The sequence below is a fragment of the Branchiostoma lanceolatum genome, chromosome 17 (genome assembly GCF_035083965.1).
Source record: "Branchiostoma lanceolatum isolate klBraLanc5 chromosome 17, klBraLanc5.hap2, whole genome shotgun sequence".
Lineage (NCBI taxonomy): Eukaryota > Metazoa > Chordata > Leptocardii > Amphioxiformes > Branchiostomatidae > Branchiostoma > Branchiostoma lanceolatum.
Window position 1 is genome coordinate 11,746,712 of NC_089738.1, and position 20,625 is coordinate 11,767,336.

At 40.7% G+C, this 20,625-nt stretch overlaps 2 protein-coding genes across 2 annotated transcripts; one reads left to right on the forward strand and one right to left on the reverse strand.

Annotated features, from left to right (window-relative positions):
• The first annotated feature begins 1,359 nt into the window (after positions 1-1,359).
• On the forward strand, positions 1,360-10,040 carry LOC136422891 (phosphatidylserine synthase 1-like). Its single transcript, XM_066410806.1, has 12 exons — positions 1,360-1,562; positions 3,004-3,098; positions 3,284-3,328; positions 3,548-3,666; positions 4,260-4,418; positions 5,361-5,512; positions 5,767-5,826; positions 6,243-6,324; positions 6,661-6,839; positions 7,194-7,293; positions 8,024-8,077; positions 9,130-10,040. Exons 1-12 carry the CDS (start codon positions 1,396-1,398, stop codon positions 9,319-9,321), a joined length of 1,404 nt encoding a protein of 467 aa, XP_066266903.1. The 5' UTR covers positions 1,360-1,395; the 3' UTR covers positions 9,322-10,040.
• Positions 10,041-10,644: 604 nt separating this feature from the next.
• Positions 10,645-12,702, reverse strand: LOC136423417 (G-protein coupled receptor moody-like). The gene is made up of 2 exons (XM_066411558.1): positions 12,657-12,702; positions 10,645-11,762 (listed from the first exon to the last, which is right to left on the reverse strand). The coding sequence occupies exons 1-2, from the start codon at positions 12,700-12,702 to the stop codon at positions 10,645-10,647; spliced, it is 1,164 nt and encodes a 387-aa protein (XP_066267655.1).
• Positions 12,703-20,625: the final 7,923 nt, after the last annotated feature.

Consider the following 20,625-nt stretch of genomic DNA (forward strand, 5'->3'; position numbering starts at 1 on the left):
ATTTGCAATGTTGTCTTTATTTTAGTTTCACCGTAGTGTTTTATTATGAAAAAGAACGCCTGAATGACTTAATCATATTCAAATCATCACGACTTGTTGAATGAATGAATGAATGAAATTAAAACTTTATTACCGTGTCTTGTGAGTGCTTTGAGGTTTTTTTTCCATTTGACTCAAATTCCTTTAAGTAACTACCATTGTTACTAATTGTAACTTTGTTAAGTTTAAAAACTTGTAATAAATAAATTGCACTTCTGGCACAAAACCCCTGCGACCATTTTTAATTAAACATCTTATACAGTACATGTACAGACGAAGCCACTTAATTGCACCTCGGATAAACGCACACTCCATTTAATTGCATCGAATCCCAAAATCCCAAACCGGTTCCCATTCACTGCATTGTTAGTGACTCCGCATATCTGCACCGCACATTGTCACCAATGCCGGATAACTGCACCATTTTTTTTTTTAAATCCTCGACAAGTTAACTAAAAAGGTGCTCTAAAAATCGGCAAACGTCGTACAAATGAGCCGATACCTGCCGGTGTAAAGGCGCAATACCGCCAATATGTTTAAAACTGTTTTAGTAACAAAAGAAGGCGGTCTCCATTGACAGTTATGTTGATAGGAATCATACGGGAGGTCCCGGGCGGGTCACGGGGCGGGTCGGCATTAAGACACGCACGCCTACCAAAGGCGACATTACGCTTTGGCAGACAGCATACTGTACTCAAGAAAGATTGGTCTCTACCTGTACACTGTCTAAAAGTAATTACTGTGAATGCATTCAAGTTCGCGGGAATTTGATTTCGCGTCGCGGCATCCCTATTGTCACATACTGCTGCAATAATAAAAGACCGGCATCTTTACGTCACATTCAGTCGGAAACCAAATAGCGACTCGGCAATTGCTATAGACGCGTAGGTGGACATAGCAGTCGCTTTAGATGGTGCCGTGCTGACGTGATGGCAGAGCTGAATCCGCGTCGTAGAAACTTCCTGCATTCGCTGGAACGAGGTGTACGCTGGTGTACGCGGGTTCCTTCGGCTCTGCTATAAGACTCCTATAAGGAGAATGATCTGTCACTGATCAAACTGGAACTGTGAACTCAATATTTTGCTGGTTCTATGAGGTATGGTAGCGCAAGAACTGTTACGTTAGCTACTAAGGTCAAGTAAGTCTCGACTGTGGGGCGCTATCCAGCCTGTGAAGAGAAAAAAACATGGTGGTGCGGTCCAGCTGGGAATTTCGCATAATTGCACCAGCCGGATAATTGCACCAAAACCGCTGACAAATGGGTGGTGCAGTTAAGCGGATTCTACTGTATATTGAAACTACCCCTCAAAATTGAATGTGGACTCGCCCGTCATCCCATTATGCTTCACGTCCAAGATGGCGGCCAAAAGCGGACACAGACGACAGGTGTCCATTCACTACGACTTTCGCGCCATCAACGAGCAGAAAGTCGAGGACATCACGCTCGAATTTTTCTACAGGCCACACACGATAACCCTCCTGACTGCCTGTGTCCTTGGATCGCTGTACATCGCCTTTTTAAGGTACGTTTTGGCGCAAGAACAAGCCGCATGAAATTTACCGATTATCGGTGTACGCACGTTTCTGTACAGCACGTTTGAATACAAACTACTAGTATGTCTGAGTCATTGGGCAAAAGGGGATGATGACGACATCATGGTGTGATTCTTTAAGTTTAGCTCGGCATACAAGATCTTGTCGAGTAAAAAGAAAGCGAAAACCTACAACAAAACGAGGGCAAATGTATATAGATCAGTGCCCCCCTCCCCATAATTTCTGTCATGAATATATAATTTATAATTCCAATGTTTCGACCCCGAGGTTTTTGTTAGCGTTTCTCACGGATTGTTTTGATTGGTAGAATTGGCTGAGAGTCCTGCATTTAGCCAGAATATTTTCGAGTAAGAAACAGGGGTGGACAAAAGGTCCCGTTTTGTGGCAAGGCCAGGTCACCTTGGAATGGAACATCACATGAAGGACCGTTACACAAGGGACCAAATGTTCACCAAAACCACTCCCATTTTTTTTATGGACATCTGTAGGCTATGATTGTGTATCTCATCCTAATATACAGTAACTGTTACTTGCATAATTTAGCCTTCAAAAATGAATACTGTCAAATAAACGGGAAAGAAAACCGTGATTTATACATTAAAAGTGTGTATTGAACTCCAAGCTTGTCAGTGGGCCGAATTTCTTTCATAGGCACTTCCACTCAAAACAAAACAGCTTATCACAGATCAGGGCATCTCCCAGGAGATTGTGTTACCACTAGCCACAAATGCCTGGATTAACAATATGCTGTGACAAACAGGCCTGGATTTTAACTTTAAAAGTGTGAAGGTCATTTAGATAGACCTTTCTTGTACACACAACTTGTCAGGCCTCCAATACATATGCAGATTGACTTGACACATTGAGATGTCAAGAAGCTTGTGTCTTTAGAAAAGTCACAGGGAATAGTGTATTGTCCAAAATTAATGGTGGGTAAAGATATCTGCCATCTCCTTACAACTCATTCAAAAACTTCGAAAGTTCATGGGCAAACATTTACAGGCCTCTCATATATTACTGTTTCTGTGAAAGAAAATTTCTGATTCCTTTACAGTAAGTGGGCAAGAACTATACAGTCTCTCAGACAAAGAAGCTTTCGCCATCTTGTTTCAATGAAGCAGTCTGAAAACGGTCAAAGATACGAGTGGCAGAAAGACAAAGGTTTCTTTCTGCTACATGTATATGTTATTTTTAGCCTTGCTGTAAGGAACAATAAAGTACCAAGGAAAAATGTAGGCAGTTCTAGAGGCCAGATGGTAAGGAAAGACTGCAAAAGGGTAGAGAAAATTGCTATTGTTTATAGTGTGTTGTATAAAAAAGTTATAATCCTGAGGGCTTAGGATATTGTGAGTTGAAGATTACCCTAAGGAAGCAGGCAAGATTTTAATCCAGCCTCTTTTCATTTTTCAGAAATGAAGAAGCCAACTCAGATGATAACATCTGGGATGGATTTCTATGTATGATTTTCTTCTTTATGATCATCAGTGTGCTGGCATTTCCCAATGGTTAGTACCTTCTTTTATTTCAAATGGATAGAGAATACTTTGGGTTTTACATGGGCCAAAGGATTGGATCTTGACATTAGATGGAAAGAAAGTTTTAGAACAACCTTTTTTCAAACATAGAACAATTTTGGTAAGTTTTCAATATAGTATTGATGTTATGTTTTACACATGTTCTTTCTTCTCAGGTCCTTTCACCAGACCTCATCCTGCAATATGGAGAATAGTATGCGGTAAGTTCTTTGTCTGTTTTACTTAATGTCAAAAAAAAAAAAATTGCCATTAATATCACCATTGTGGTACTCAAAATGTGTAGATGCCATCTCTGATTTCCAAAGACTTTGTTCAAAGAAAGTAATTCCAATGTTGTTCTCCTTTATGTTGAATATTGATAAGCAGGTCTATATGTATGGTTGAAGAAATGACAGTTACTGTTTTTGTTGTGCTGCCAGGCCTGAGTGTGCTGTACCTGCTGCTGTTGGTCTTCTTGCTGTTCCAAAAGCTGTCGGACATGAAGAAGATGATGTACTGGTTAGATCCAGAACTCAGGAAAGTTGGACCGGACACAAAGGTACTGTATAGCTCATCACTGCATCATTCTTATGATTTAAAGCTGTATAACAATGTGTTTTCATGTATTGTCAATGCAGAAAAGTCTACCATTCTAGATCTCTTGAAAAGTTGTAAGGCCATACTATCTTTATTTTATGGCTGACATCCTCCATTATATATAATTTATACTGTAAAGTTATTTATTTTCGTGGGGATATAATTTCGCGATAGTTGTGAAAAGAGCTTATCTTCAATAGTAGTAGAAACAATACTGTATATTTGCAATGTCATAATTTCATGGTGAAAATACACTGCAAAAACTGAAAATAAAACTGCAAATATTTTAAGATTTACAACTACAGCACATCCAATATTAGAGCTACTCCAGATATTTTCCTAGATTTTTTTATAAGATTCTTAAGAATATGTATTCATTTTTTACAGCTTAAAGTATACTAATTATGTCCTACTGACAATTATCCTGATATACTTTTTATATTCCAGGACGGAATTTTCTTATGAAAGATGTAATAATTATATTTTGTACTGTTTCATTCATTCATTCATAAATTTATCCATCTGCTTATTCACTAGTTCCTTGTCTTGTTCCAGGAGTATGCTGTGAATTGTTCCCAGGTGACCTGGGAGAGACTATGGGGACACTGTGATATCTTCATGTTCGCCCACTTCTGGGGCTGGGCCATGAAAGCCTTGATCGTCCGCAGCTTCGGACTCTGCTGGACAATAAGTGTCACCTGGGAAGTTACTGAGGTAAGTTAGCGTTTCTTTATTATTACCTTTGCCAAAACGGTTATGTTTTGGTGCTGTTTGGCCTATGGGGGTGTGTTTGATTGTTTATTTGTTTGTGGACAGCATAACTCCAGAAGCTGTGGATGAATTCTAATGATATTTGGTATAGGTGGGTAGTTGTCAGAAGAAGTTTGATAATGGGCTTCCTAGTGGTTTTCTGTGGTACTGCAGCGGAATGTTGGAATGTCACAGCTGTCTTTTATCCATCTGACTACATCTTTTGTATGACACCTGTTTGATTAAGATACCACAGCTACATATGCATGTATTGTATGTTATCTAAAGATACAGCTGTCTTTCATATAACTGCTTACATCTCATTTATGACACCTGTTCATTCAACAATTGTTAGGTTACAATGTCACAGCTGTCTTTCATGCATCTGCTTGCATCTTTTTGTGACACCTGATCTTTCGACACCTGTTCTGCACCTGACTACACCCTTTGAATGGCATCTGTTTTTAAGATACCACAGCTACATATACATGTACATGTCATAGCTGTCTTTCATACAACTGCTTGCTTCTCATTTATGACACCTGATCATTTAGCACTGGTTATGTCAGAATGTCACAGCTGTCTCTGCTTGCATCTTATTTGCAACAACTGTTCATCTAAACACCTATTCAACACTTGTTATGTTAGAATGTGACAGCTTTCTTTCATGCATCTGCTTGCATCTATTTGTCACACCTGTTCACGACACCTGTATATGTTCTGTTGGAATGTCATAGGCTCATAGCTGTCTTCCATGCATCTGCTTACATCTCATTTATGACACCTGTTCATTCGACACTGGTTACCGTCGTAATGATAGAATATCATAGCTGTCTTCCATGCATCTGCTTGTATCTCATTTATGACACCTGATCATTCGACACCTGTTCTGTTGGAATGTGACAGCTAGCCTTCATGCACCTGCTGCCTAACTTTGCGGAGTGCTGGTGGGACCAGCTGCTGCTGGATGTGCTGCTGTGCAATGGCGGGGGCATCTGGCTGGGCATGTTCGTCTGCAAGTGCTTTGAGATGCGCTGCTACCGATGGGAGAGTATCAAGTAAGACACCTCTTCTTGAGTGCATGTTGACACACTTGCTAGTAAGAGTCTATTTAGATAGTGGGGCGTCAGGGTGTCTTCTTGACGCCCAACAGTAAGATGTAAGACTAAGAGAACAAGAAATTAGATGCCCTCCTTTTGCAGGGAACACCTTTTTTCTAAACAGTGGTTGAGCTACATGTAAGTTGTTCCATGTCCTTTTTCTAGAGTTGAGCGTTAAATTGAAATAGATTATTTTGTACCTTGTTTTCCAGGGACATAAGGTCCACCAAGGGTAAAATCAGGCGTGCCGTCATGCAGTTTACTCCTGCAAGGTAGGAATATTTCTCTACTACTGTTTCATGTCTTCCATGTCATGTATAAGTCTCTATGTGCTGTAAAAATGTAATAAAACATTTCTTACTTAAGAGTACTATTCTTTGGTATTTTTGTTGTTAGGTCAGCAAATTTCCTTGCTGTTTCTGTAGCAGGGTATATTCTTACAGGGAGGGGTTGCTAGCCCTTCCCTTTAACATGCTCAAGGCACCCCCTCGAACACTGGGCCCCCATTGTATGTCCCCGAGGTAGCAACTAATTGGAACTTACAGGAGCTCAACTGTGAAGTTGCAACCAGTTGAGCCACAGCTGTCTTGATTTATTGTAAAAAGATACTGATACTGCATTGAAATGTGATTGATGTGTTATTTATGCACTTCAACTGATGACTACGTTGTGTTGGAAACCTCCACAGTTGGAGTCATACTCGCTGGCTGGATCCTAAGTCGTCGAAGATGCGTCTGATGGCGGTCTACCTCCTGCTGGTCATATGGCAGGTGTGAAAGACATGTTTAATTTTTGGCCACACCTCTGGGGCGGGGCTTAGATATACAGTACTGTGACTTGAGTTGAAAATGTTTGAAAAATTGTTCGTACAGAATTGGGTCTTTTGTCAACAGCAGTCCAGTGTATGGAGGAGTTTTAAGTAGAACCTCTGCATGTAACCCTATGAGAAGAGTTGTGTTGAACAGGTGTGCTTGGCTAAGAATGTAAGCCTCGGCATAGTCGCTCTCATAACTCATGACTATTTGAAAAAGCCTTGCATAAACACCTCACGATCAACCTACCTTGACCTTTGATGGCACATCAGATTTTGTTTCCTCTTGTTGAAGATTTCGGAGCTGAACACATTTTTCCTGAAGCACATCCTGCACATTCCCAACCACCACTACCTGACCTGGGGACGCATCCTTCTCATCGGCCTGGTTTCCGCGCCGACCATCCGCCAGTATTACGCCTACGCCACTGATACCGCCTGCAAGCGGGTCGGCACGCAGTGTTGGGTCGTCGGGTGAGTGTTCAGAAAAGAGTAGGATATCATCCTCTGTCATATTTCAGAGGGGAAGTGGACATTATGTTTTTATTTTTAACGTATAGTGTATACACAGTTTGGATACACACTTTGGATCTGCAAAGTGTTAACAAAATGTTGCTCTTTTTGTGATAGAGCAAATTACTATTTGTTCAATTATATAGTTTAAAGGTAATTGTAACATGTTCCAATCTTGCAGCACATTTTCTTGCAGTCTTGTATAGAGCTTATATTAATTTCTTCATTAGCGTCTTCCATTAAAGCAAGTACAAGGTTAAGGAAAACAAATTGGGAGTTCTTAAAGTTAACCATTTATGTACAATGTATTTCCAGGGCCATCACTTTTATAGAGGCTATCATCTGCCTAAAGTTTGGAAGGACTCTGTTTGCTCAAACACAGCTTCCTCTGGTCTTCCTGTGGCTGGCCTTTCAGGTACTGTAAATTGCTTTATTTTCGGATGTGATTACGCGGTAGAAGGGAAGGGAGTTTTTGAAAAAACTCTGTAGTACGGTATTTATACATTGGAAAGGCATATGTGAAAATAAAACCACCGTGAACACGTCAAGATTTACCCTATTACAACACTTTTATTTTGTATGAAACACACCAGCTCTGCAGGCACGCGTCATGGCTGGTTATATTACACTGAATGACCTGTCACATCTAACATTTGCACATTTAGCCGTAAGTGGTCTTTAAAGCTATATAATGAAGATGCTCCTGTAGTACTTGATGACAAAGAAATTGCGTACCCTTTGGCTTCAAATAATGTGAATTGATTGACAGGGATCTCCCCAGAAATTTACACTATAGTGGTGCTTGGGGTAAAACATGGCATGTGATTGTGAGATGGCTTGTGAGATGGTCCAGGAAGGGGACATGGTTACCCCTCCTTGGGGGGAAGATCTAGATGTAATTTTTTTTTTCAAATACGGAATGAAGGCCATTTCCTGAGAGTCTAGTTTTACATCTTATCTAGAATTGCATTCTAAGGAGAAAAGGAAAAGTATTCATTAGAAAAACCCTGTTTTTAAAAATCTGTTTGTTGGTATCACAGTATGATGGGGAAACATCATTGTTCCATTTTTAGGGAGATCCCTGGAACATTGTCTTCAGCTGTTGTCTTTAAATACTTTCTGACCATGCTATGACCATTTTACAGATGGGGATCACTTTCTTGTGCCTGTACGTAATGGTGTATATTGCTGGACAAAGGGTATGTTACAGTGCCATATTTAGGGAACTGCTTATAGTGCCAAAGAAATTCTTTTCACAAATATTGAGTAAAATGAAATAGTTGTGCATTTGGTAGCAGAAAGGTGACAGTATAGTTAGTATGTCTTTACACCTGTAGGCAAGAGCATAGCAGATCACAAAACAGAATTGTGTGTTACCCAATGTATAGTAATGATCGTTCCATGTTAGCAACACTGATATTAGTGATAAATAGTTCTAGACATTAAGCTGTGAATCAACAATGAGCAGGCATTGATAGCAAACATTAGATTGTCGCCATTGGCATCAAATTATCACTGCAAACATTAACAAATCACAGCAAACATAAAATTATCACTGCAGATATCAAATCATCACAACAAACATGAAATTTTCACTGCCAAGTGATCAAATTATCACTACAAACATCAAATTATCACTGCAAACTTTAAGTTCTCACAGCAAAGTAACATGAAATTATCACAGCAAGTATCAGATTATCACAGGAAACATCAAATTGTCACAGTGACCGCAAACATCAAATTATCACTGCAATAGCAAATTATCACAGCAAATATTAGATTATCACAGCAACCATTAATTTATCACAGCAAACTCAAGTTATCATAGCAAAAAATAAAATTATCACAGCAAACATGAAATTGTCACGGTTCCGCAAACATCGCTGCAAATATCATATTATCATGTCAAACATCAAATCATCACTGCATATATCAAATTATCATTGCAAATTCCAAATCATGACAGCAAATATAAGTTCTCACAGCAAACGTGACAAACTAATTGTCACTTCAAACATCAAATTATCACTGCAAACATTAAGTTATCACAGCAAACATCAAATTATCACAGCAAACATTAAATCATCACCACGAACATACATGTAAAATCATTGAACGAAATCTGTAAATATTAGATGACATTGTTCTGGTTTTGAGTTGAATTCTAACTGCTAATGTAGTGTCAAGTTACATGTATATGTCTACCATGGCCCCATCACTGCACTTTTGACATGTTTTTTCCTATTGCAAGGCCAAGGAAGAGACGGCTGCAAAGTTGAACGGCTCGCACACAAATGGGTATATGACCAGAAGTGAAGATGAGAGAATGGCGGGTTACGACAGCGTGGACTCCGATTTCATGCCGGACAGTCCGGTCAAAAGGGTCAATCCTGTCCGGAGTACGCGATTCAGGACCAGAAACGGGAAGTCAAATGGGATTTAGAACATTGGCCTGCTGTCTGCCAAGTAAGCCTTTGGCACAAAAGTTGTAATAGTTATCAGGTCAGGCAGCTGGGTAAGGGTTAACTGACTTTAACTGACCTTAAGCACCCTAAAATAGCCATTTGACACCCAATTCCCTATTGGTTACAGAGTTAGGCAGCAGGGAGAAGGTTAAGAACAGTCGCGGCTTTGATAACAATGGACAAACTCAACTACTTATTCAGTGTTTGAAGGCACAGCGTGAATTGATTGACTAATTTTGCTGATTCATTTCTTAAGCATGCTGAATGAAAGTGCAAATAGATGTTTTATTTTTCTGAATGTTGAACCAGATGGTAATTTGCAAATGATTTTATGTCAGTGCTTGAAATAACGAAATGTAGAATCTATGAATGATGTAACTAAAAAAAAAACAGTATGAGCCAATCTTCTCATCTAAAAGTAGGTACACGTGTATTAAAATTTAAACAAGTCAATGTTACGTTGATCTGTTTTTGAACCTGAGTGGTTTACACTAGTTGATAGTGTTATAAGTTATTTATAGTATTATTACGTTAGTTACTTAATGAAAATTAGTATAATCATAGTGTATATCATTTTATCGTGTGATTATAATATATTTGAAACACAGTTTGGGAATTTTTGTGCAATTTCTGGAAACCATCTTTGGGAACAGTGTTTGTTAAAAGGTTACAGAAGTAAACATGTCAACTAACAAGAGTTCACTGAACTTCTTCACTTTTCACTCTTTTTACTTCCACTAAGTTAGTTAAAACTTCAACACTACTTTTGGTGTATAGGGGCGATGCCCATCTCCATTTCTATAGCCCTTTGGCCATTATGGAGGGGGGGGGGGGGAGACCGCTGTATGTACTGGCAATGAAGTGCGTTCGACTACCACACTCTTTCCCATTAAAGTGCTGAGTGCCAAGCAGTGAAAGAAGTCTATCTGGTGTAACCCAGCTGGGGTTTGAACTCGCATCGGGCCCGCATTGTTAGCAGTGACACCTACCTGCAGTGCAAAGTGAACCAGTTATTATTGCCCTGAAGATGGTGATACACTGAACTGAGACAGTCATCGAAATGTCGGTTGTTATTAAAAAAGTACATGTATTGCATTTTCAAGTTTTACTTCGCCATCTTTATTTCATGCGTCTCTGACTTATGACATTTTCAAGATTTGTTGTCTTGCAATTGGTCACGGACAAAAACGCTCATGCCAACCACCCAAAGGGGATTTTGTTTTGTTGCCACAACATCAAGTGCTCATGAAAAAGAGCTAGGATGCCAAACGCTCGTTAATCATGAAGGCTGTATGAAAAGTCTAAGTTATGTAGTTGAGGATTCTGTCCCAGATATGCTTATAACCCTGACGAATATTTTTGTTCATAAGGCCGTACACGATTGGGTTCAGAGCGCCGTTTAGGGCCATCAGGATAGAACCGACCATGAAGGCTTCGGATGGCACCTTGTCGTGAATCATCACCATTAAAGTCATAGGCATGCAGCAAGCCGTGAAAACTGCGAAGAGGGTCATCATCATTTTGGTGATCTGCCTTTCTGCAGCATTGTGTTGGGAACTACTACCCTGACTAGCACGCTGTTGTTTATCTGTTCGCGCGTGGTTGGCCGCTGGAGGAGCCAGGAAGATAACTTTAGGTTTACCTGGCTTATTCTGGTCACCTGTGTTTTGTTCCTCATCACCTGATGAGGATCTGTCGTCCCCCATCCAAACACCACCGTCGGATGCTTTTCTCGGAGAAATTAGACTGTGGGCAGTTGCAGTAGAGGTGGAAGGGCTCGCATCGTCACCCTTTCCACACGCGTCGCCTCTCTCTCCACCCGAGAACGCCACTGCCAAACGGTTTGCATCGTTCTCGGCGTTGGCCATGACGCGGTTCCTACTCTTCCGAACATGGTTTTGGATGAGAGCGTAACAGACTAGGGACGCTACGTATGGGATGATAATGCTGACAATCGCTGGTAGTATTTTTGCCCATAGAGAAGTAGTTCCCGCCGAGCCACACCGCATAATCTTTGGGTCAACCTTGATCTCTTCCAGCACATTTAGAGGCAAAAAGAAAACGAATGGGAGCAACCATGCAAGCAAAAGCATAGTGATGAGGACACATGTAGACTTCAAACGTGTACTGTAGGTACAAACAATGAAGTACCGCTGAAGAGCGATACACAACATGTGGCCGATCAATACCCCAAACAGCACGGTAGTGATGTACGATTCAAACCAGCACAGCGCCACTGGCGGTTCCCATTGGGGGTGCAGGAAGTGGTGGATCCACAGGGCGGGGCCACAGATGGCATAGAGAAGGCCTGCACAGCTGAGGCTGACCAGAGGCACGTTGACCAGCTTTCTCAGGTTCGGGCGTGTCAAGATGGTGACGATAGTGAGGAGACAACCGAGAATGGTCACCACGACGATGACTAGAAGGATGTACATGTAGAAGTTTCAAAATTTGCTAAGAAATTCTAAAATTTTTAAGAACTCCTAGCAGCTTTCTTTGGCACTGCAACCGAATTTCTGGTCTTCATTTCACTTGTTATGGACATGCTGTGGTTATAACTTTTAACGGTATAAAGCTCCTGGGCTCGTGATAAAGTGGTGTGCTTTTAGACCCATAAATGCCAATTTTGTTTGAGACTTGTTTGTAACGAAAACACCATATGAATAGCTAAATCTGACCCTGCGTCATTGGAATGACACCCTACGGATAGCTGAATCTGACCTTGTGTCATTGGAATGAGACACTCTACGGACAGCTGAATTTGGAATGACACACCCTACCGAAAGCTGAATCCGACCCTGTGTCATTAGAACGACACACAACATGGATAGCTGAATCTGACCTAGTGTCATTGGAATAACACAGCCAATGGATAGCTGAATCTTACCCTGTGTCATTGGAATGATACACCATATTGATAGCTGAATCTGACCCTTTGTCATTGGAATGACACACCACGTGGATATAGCTGAATGTGATTCTGTGTCATTGGAATGACACATCATACGGATAGCTGAATCTGACCTTGTGTCATTGTAATGGCACAGCCTATGGATAGCTGAATCTGACCCCGTGTCATTAAAATGACACACCCTACCGATAGCTGAATCTAACACTGTGTCACTGGAATGACACACCCTACGGACAGCTGAATCAAACCCTGTACCATTTGAATGACACACCCTAAGGCCAATATGCCTGTACTGCCTGCATTTATTGTCAGAATCCCCTCTGCCGGGAATACTATGACGCTTTTATGTATCTGTTGCTGCAAGCAAAGGAAAAAGAAAAGGGAGAAAACAAATGAACTCACCTCCGATGACGACAGCTGCGCTGTACAACCCTGCTCTTATCACCATGGTGAAGGCTTCTCTCAAGGTTCTTCAGAAGTTCTTTAATGATGACGATCTCAATGTCTGTATGATGTCAAATATAAAAAGAAAGGTTTTGCTCCAATGGGAGTATTGGACAAAGGCACGATTTCCAGATTTATCGGATAAGGAATTAATCAAATGAGTTGCAACATGCACCATCACTTTCTCCGCTGTGGCAAACACTATGCAGGCTACTACAACCCTTGATTAAAGGCAACAAATATATTCTAAAAAATCACAAACGTATTACGCGCACGTCGATGAAGGTTAGGCCTCCAGGTAATAAGATACGCCATTCAACAGTTACTCACGCAAATCGATCCACCCGAAATCTATCTAGATGCTTGTGCATTAGTTACAATGAACCGGGTCCCGGAGATGGGTCTCACTAAATACCGAAAACAACCGAAAACAACAAACTCACTGAATACCGAAAACAGCCGAAAAAAAACGAAAAAAACTCACTAAATACCGAAAACAACCGAAAACAGCAAAAAAACAACAGAAAACAACTCGAAAACAACTCGGAAAAACCAAAAGCAACCGAAAACAACTCGAAAACAACTCAAAAATAAACGAAAACAACCCGAAAATAAACAAGTGAACCTCGGACGGTCACGGCCGATTGGCCCTTCTGGCCAACCTTTGTACTGCAACAGAACTTCTGATTTTCGTATAGTTGGTCCTGGGCATGCCGTAATGTTGACCTTTGGTGGCAGATGTAACGTTGAAGTGATGTAGTTAATATGATCTATAGGTGTGTCCCTTACAAGCTCACTTTGGAACTATACAGGAGCATTTTTGTTAAACACTGTAAAGGAGGATCACTGATCAACAGATTTCTTTGATATTCAGCATGCAGTTAGTTAATACTAAGTGACGTACATGTAATCTATAGCAGGTGGAATATTGGTGCATGCCAATTATGCAAGTAAGGAAATGATTTGCCTAATCAATACGAAAATGCCACTTTCCTTTAAAAAAAGTTATTTGCCCCAGGGCCAGGGCCAGACTGATAATCTCCGCTTCTGGTGATATCTAATTTATTTCATGTACCAATCTTGGGTACACATGGGTGGTCCCTTAAGTTTGTAAGGTAGGGTTTTCCGAGGAGGCATTATGTAAATTGTCAGTTGAGAGCCAATGCACCCCCTATGAATGAATACAGATGTTTCATGATATGGGTGCCGCCATATTAATTTGACGTTCTGGAAAATGTGGCACCTACCACAAGTGGTTATGGGTGTTGATATTTCTTATTACATTTGCCAAGAAGGTTATATCCTTTTTAAGCTGCATGGCATTAATCCTAAACTTGAGATGAAAACTCTATCTATATAATATATATATAATGGAGGTGTAAGGGCTTCGAACCCTTGTTGGTCTAGTATACAATGTATCGTCGGTGACGCAAGTCACGCAATGCTGTGGTTTTCTTCGAGCAGACAGAAAATTAGATAGTGGAATGATAAGCAAAGTTGTATATATATTTTAATGTGCAATGGAGGCAACTATCATCTACGGCGGAAAATTATGTGGAAGCATTACTGTGCCTTATTATATATACTGTAATGTTGTATGGAACAAGTGATATTCATTGTACTGAACTTATTTCAAAGAATAAACTTTATTACAAACGTTATGAACAGAACAAACTACGAGAACCAGATAGCTGCGAGGTTTGGTTTCCACTTTGAAAACAATGGGACATTGAAGTGCATCAGCATCGATATATCTTGCATTATAAGTCAATGACAATCCATCGAAAGACAATATAACAACAGCATCTTCTCCCTAAGATAGGACATCATGATGTGATGAGACATTGATATTGGTGACTATGAACGGTACGGGCACCTGAGTATGAGTTTTCGGTTGTTTTTTGTTGTTTTCGGTTGTTTTCGGTATTTAGTGATTTTGTTGTTTTCGGTTGTTCTCGGTTGTTTTCGGTTGTTTTCGGTATTTAGTGAGACCGCCGGAAAGATTACCATCTGGGCCATGAACAATATATGTGCGTACAAGGGAAACCTAATAGCTAACGAAAAAGCGTCAAGATTCCACCAAGGTCGACCAGAAATGAAAGGGAATGGCAGTGCGTCATTGCAGACCTTTTCCTTGTTCTTGAATATTCTCTTTAGTCTAAGTACGTATATGTGTTAAGGCAGGAAAGGAGTCCTTATGTTAACATCATGATTTCTGTGACATTTGAAGTAATCGAAGGTGGAAAACTTAACATCAGACGGCAACATGTCCTTACATTAAGTGGGACAACCTTACCTTAAGTGGGACAACCACGTTGTCAGTACTAGTACTGACAACGCGGTTGTCCCACCTAAGGTCAAATTTGCTGTAGCTAAAGCAAACTCGATGCTTGGTTTTCTAAAGCGTACTGTAGGATTCAATTATACCTCATTATGAATCTTGTGCTGTTCTTCAATTCATCTCTATCTTTGTATTATATATTTTGTTGAGTTAAGATGAATTCTATGTCGATTTATCTATATTGGTTATCAATATTGTATTATTATGTTTTGATTTTGTGTATAATTTTGTATGTTTCGGCATGGCGGCCTTGAAAAGGTCGGTACACCTGCGGGGGTACACCTGTTTCGTCATGCCATCCATTTCAATGGAGAAGTTCAATAAATAAATAAATAGATAAAAACATGCATTGTTTGAACGAATATTCAGCACAGAATTTTTGGTCCCCTCACTTTATACACCAAAAATATATCAACTTGTAGGCTTCATTCAGGCTCTAGTAATTGTATAGCTCAGCGTGTTCCTTAATTGTAGGGACAAGGCTTTCGGAAATCACCGCACTCCTTTCAATAAGCTGAGCTACCACAGATCATCACAATAACCGTGGGTGTACCAAAGGAGACAACCAGATGGATTGACAACGTATGCAGTATGCTTACTTAGGTACACATTTTAACTCTCTGGGCCATTTGAAGGAAGGTGGAAAAATCACCATTAGACGGCAACATTGTTTGAACAAATATCCAGCACCACATTTTTGTTGCCTTAAATGTATTCACCAATAGGCCAAACTTTCATATCAACTTGCAGGCTCGCTCCATTCAATCTTCAGTTATTGTGTAGCTCAGGTTGTGCCGTGATTGCAGGTAAGAACTTGAAGCTTTCAGAATTCACTGCACTCATTCAAATCAGCTGCTTGTGAAGGCCAGGAGATGGGATTTTGTCGTTAGAAAAATAGCCCTCTATTATGCGCCTGTCACATCGTCGGCAGGCTTCGGCCCTATTAATAGTTATAGGTCGTCATAATCATTGGTACTTGCCGATGTCAAACGAATCAAATACAACCGTCTTTGCCATATTGCCTGGAGATGAGAAACTACTTTAACTTGCTACATGTGATTATAAAATCAAAACCTTGTAAGTAGCTTTACGGTCATCATGCATCTTGTTCCGCATCGGTAGACAAAATTTCCCTGAAGATGTTGAGAAAAACAAACCAATCGCAGCGTCTTTTCAGCGTCGTTTCAGCGCCATGTGCACTGCAGGAAATCGCCTCGGATCCGGACATATCCGGATCCGGACATGGAACACGAATATATATGGAACCCAAGATCCGATAGAATCCGAACGGATACAGGCCCGTATTGTACTTGCAGTTTACAGGGGTTGGGAATACAGGGCCGTATTGTACTGACAACTCAAAGTTACCTGCATTAAGATGCATACACAAGTGGCACATTGAGCTCCAATGTGTGGATGTCCCCCAGCCTGCCGAGAAATGGATTACTTAGCCACAGCACTTCAGTGTTGTACTTGATAGGCAGTGAACTTGGAAATGTTGAATTGTAAAAGGATGCATCACTTCAACAATTCATCATTTCCAACTTCACAACACATTTAATACTAAACAAGACTGAAGTGATGTGGCTAAGTAATCCATTTCCTTACGGGCAAGCTGAGGAGCATCTACATCAAGGTACCACTTGCATATGCAGGTTAATGCAGGTAACTTTGAGTTGTGTAAGTACAATACGGCCCCATATCCGTTCGGATTCTGTCAGATCTTAGGTTCCAGATCCCGGCGGTCCATGTCCGGATACGTCAGGATCCGAGGCCATTTCGTGCAGTGGTCTTGCTAATCTCCGGTAGACTACTCTCCAGTCTGTGTGATTATATTGTGAGCATGCGCGCTGGTTTGAAGAAAGCACAGGCGGCACAGAGTCACAGACCTATCTGAGGCAAATACGTTCGTGTTTGTTACCTCCTTGAAAATGGATGTGTTTCTTTTTGTGAGCCTGTCGAGTCTGTTTCCGCGTATTTTGGTTAGCATAACTTAAGAAACTCTGGATGGATCCTGATGATATCTGGTAGGTGGGTAGGTATTGTGAAGACAAAGCCCAAGATCCATTTTGGGATCCTGGTGGCTTTCCTTGATACTGCAGTAGAATTTTAGTTTTGTTTTTACACGTCCTGGACATGTTTTGGTCTTGTTTTTTAAGGGTAGAAGGTACAGAGACAACCTAGAATGGCCACTACGACAATGACTACAAGGATGTAGGAGTTTTCCGCGTCCTTGGATTGGCTCTCTTTAGTGCTTATTACAAATATTAAGGGAAGAAAGGAATCATTATCATGTTAACATTCTGACTCTCCGAGCTATCTAAAGTAAATGGAAGGTGGAATTGGAAAGCTCACCACCAGACGGCAAAGGGGCAAACATACATTGTACGTGCATGCCAAACGAATAAACAATAATCCAGACGGCAACATTGTTTGAACAAATATCCATCACCACATTTTTGTAGGCTTGAATTTATCAACCAATAAGCCAACCATTTATTATTATATCAACTTGCATGCTCGGTCCATTCACTCTTCAGTTATTGTGTAGCTAAGGCTGTGCCTTGAATGAAGGTAAGAATTTGAAGCTTTCAGAATTTACTGCACACATTCAAATCATCTGTTTATGAAGTCAAAGGAGATGGAATTTAGTCACATGATATGAGCTTTCTATCATACGCCTGTTACATAGTCGACGAGCTTCGGTCGTATTTGTTGACAGCCAGAATTATTGGTACCTGCGAATGTGAAACGAATCAAATACAACCACCGTTACCAAGTTTCCAGAATATTCGGATGAACATCTACGTTAATCTGCTACATATGATTATAAAATTTACCCTTTATAATATTCCGCTCACCAGTATATATGCGCCTTGTTCCACTTCGGAACTTTTCCTGAAGCCGTTGAGAAAAACAACCCAGTCGCAGCAACAGCTTTCAGCCTCGGGTGTCTCTTCTGTATCTGTAGCTGTGTAGCCGGTATAACCGCCCTTCGGCGTAACACGCCAGCTTTGCAGGCACGCGGCGCGGTAGCAGCTGGTTATATTACACTGAACGGCCTGTCACACCTAGTATTCTCACATCTGTCTGCAAGTGTTTTTTTTAAAGCTAGCTACAATCTAGTGAGGATGCTCCTACAGTACCTGATGACAACGAGTTCCATTCTGCTCTGGTTGTCGGAAAATACATGTTTTGAAAACAACAATCCTCGGTTGATAACCCTGGTACTTAATGATAATCAAAGGCATGACTATTTCTTGTTCTTTTCTGAGCTGGTATTAGATGCTTATCAGTCGGTACGTCCACAAGTTTATTAGTCATTTTGTACATCATGCATAGTCTGGACATTTTTCTTCTGTCTTTAAGTGACATCCACCACAGATTTGTTTTCATTTTGGTGACACTAGCACCTCTGTTATACTAGTAGTTATTCGTGCAGGATCTGGCATCTTGGTTCCGCGCCCCCTCCAGTTTATCCGTTCTGCATGTCTTTCTTTATTTTTGTGTGTCTGTTTTTAATCTTCGACTTCTCTCCGGTCTGTGTGATTACATTTTGAGCATGCGCGCTGGTACAAAGAGAAGGAAAATGAACAAACAAACAAACAAACAAACAGATAATTATCGTACATGATCTTTGTTTTCCTGACCCCACCCAGCTACCAAATGTCATACGGATCCATCCACAGCTTCTCGAGTTATGCCGTCCACAAACACACATCCACACGAACGGCACCGAAAAATACCACCCTCTTGACGATGATAATAACGTACCTTCTGGGACGATGGCTGTGCTGTGCACCCCGGGACTTATCACCATAGTGAAGACTGCTTCTCAAGGACCTTCAGTAGTTCCTTGATGACGATCACGATGCCTGTATGTTGTCAAATATGAAAACAAATCAAACGTTTTGCTACAATCGTATAAGGAACAATCACCTGTGTTATAATATGGTAATCACCTTCTCCACTGTGGCTATTGAAACATGTGCGCAGGATAAGAGAGTCATTAATGATTAAAGGAAACAAGATATACACAAATCACAAACGATCTCGAATGAGTTCATGGTTCAGGTCCCCCCAAATGACAATTTTTTTTACCGAAATCGCGATCATGGGCAATATTTCCTTACTGACAAGCAAAACGAAAAATCGTCATTCTTCGACTGAGGTCGACAAAAAGAACAGTGCGTCATATGCCTTGCAGGCGTTTTGCTTGTCCTTGAATTGGCTCTCTGTATTCTAAATGCAAATGTTAAAGGACGAACTGAATCCTTCATTTTGTGGAAATGTGAACTTTCTAAGCCATTTGAAGTGGATGGAAAGTGGAAAAAATCACAATCAGATGGCAACATCTTTGAACAAATATCCAGCACCATATTTTTGCCTTTAATTCATACAGCAATAAGCCAAAATCTTGTATTAACTTGCTGGCTCCATTCAGTTTTTAGTCATTATGTGCCTCATAGAATGTGCCTTGAAAGCAGGTATGAATTAAAGCATTCACAGAATTTAATTCTCTCATTAAAAGCTGCTGTTTATGAAAGCCAATTCAGTCCTTAGGATAGGAGCCATCTTTTATTCGCCTATCACACATAGTCTAAGAGCTTCGGCCGTATCTATTGCTTGCCCGAAGGTAGCCAGCTTTTGATACCGACAACTTGTGCTGACTCACCAAGGACATGAAAGTTAAAGGAACAAAACTGGAAACCGTCAACCAATTCAAGTACCTAGGGCCCGAGGCGGTAGTTATAGATGAGGGACTTATCACATAATTAAAGAGCTGCCGCCGTATGCTTTGATCGTCCGAATGTCGCCAGATTTTAGAAGCGTATTTTTCGCCATCACATAATTAAAGAGCTTCCGCCGTATGCTTTGATCGTCCGAATGTCGCCAGATTTTATAAGCGTATTTTTCGCCTGAAAATCTACCTATAGTTGCATTAGATGGTGATCGGTTACTTGAGTGAGAACATCGGCCAATCTCTAAAAATCGCGCGGTGATCGAGATAACACGTCTTACTGTACTCCTGTTGCCATTTCTGCCGCTGTGTATAGTATAATACTTTCTCACGGTTTATAAAGGAGATTCTTTGGATATAGAATCCACAGCTCGTGAGTTAGCCAGCGGTTACTTAAGTCCCGGTCACATTAAACGTACGATGCACCTACGATGCACCTACGATGCATTTCCCGTACATCGCACGATGATCGCAGGTAAATCGCAGGTAAATCGTAGGCTATCGCAGGGCGTAGGGCGATGTTCAAAATGTTCCAAAGTCCTACGATTTTCACATGTGCCTTTTCTTGATGAGACGCCTTGCCGCTTTTGTGCTTCTTTAACCGACCAAATGCTGATCTAGTTGTAAAATACTTTGCTCTGGGGTCATTCATTGTAAGAAAAAAAAATTATATAACAGCATGACCCTTACAAATGTATCAATCAAGGAGAAGTACACACGAGATTCCAGTTTCAAAGGTCATAGGTCACTGTGAGCACATCAAGCCGGGTCCCACTCTAATGATTAGTATTTATAGAAATTATCAAGGCTGTTGGTGAAAAACACCTGCGCGTGGTATTGGATCT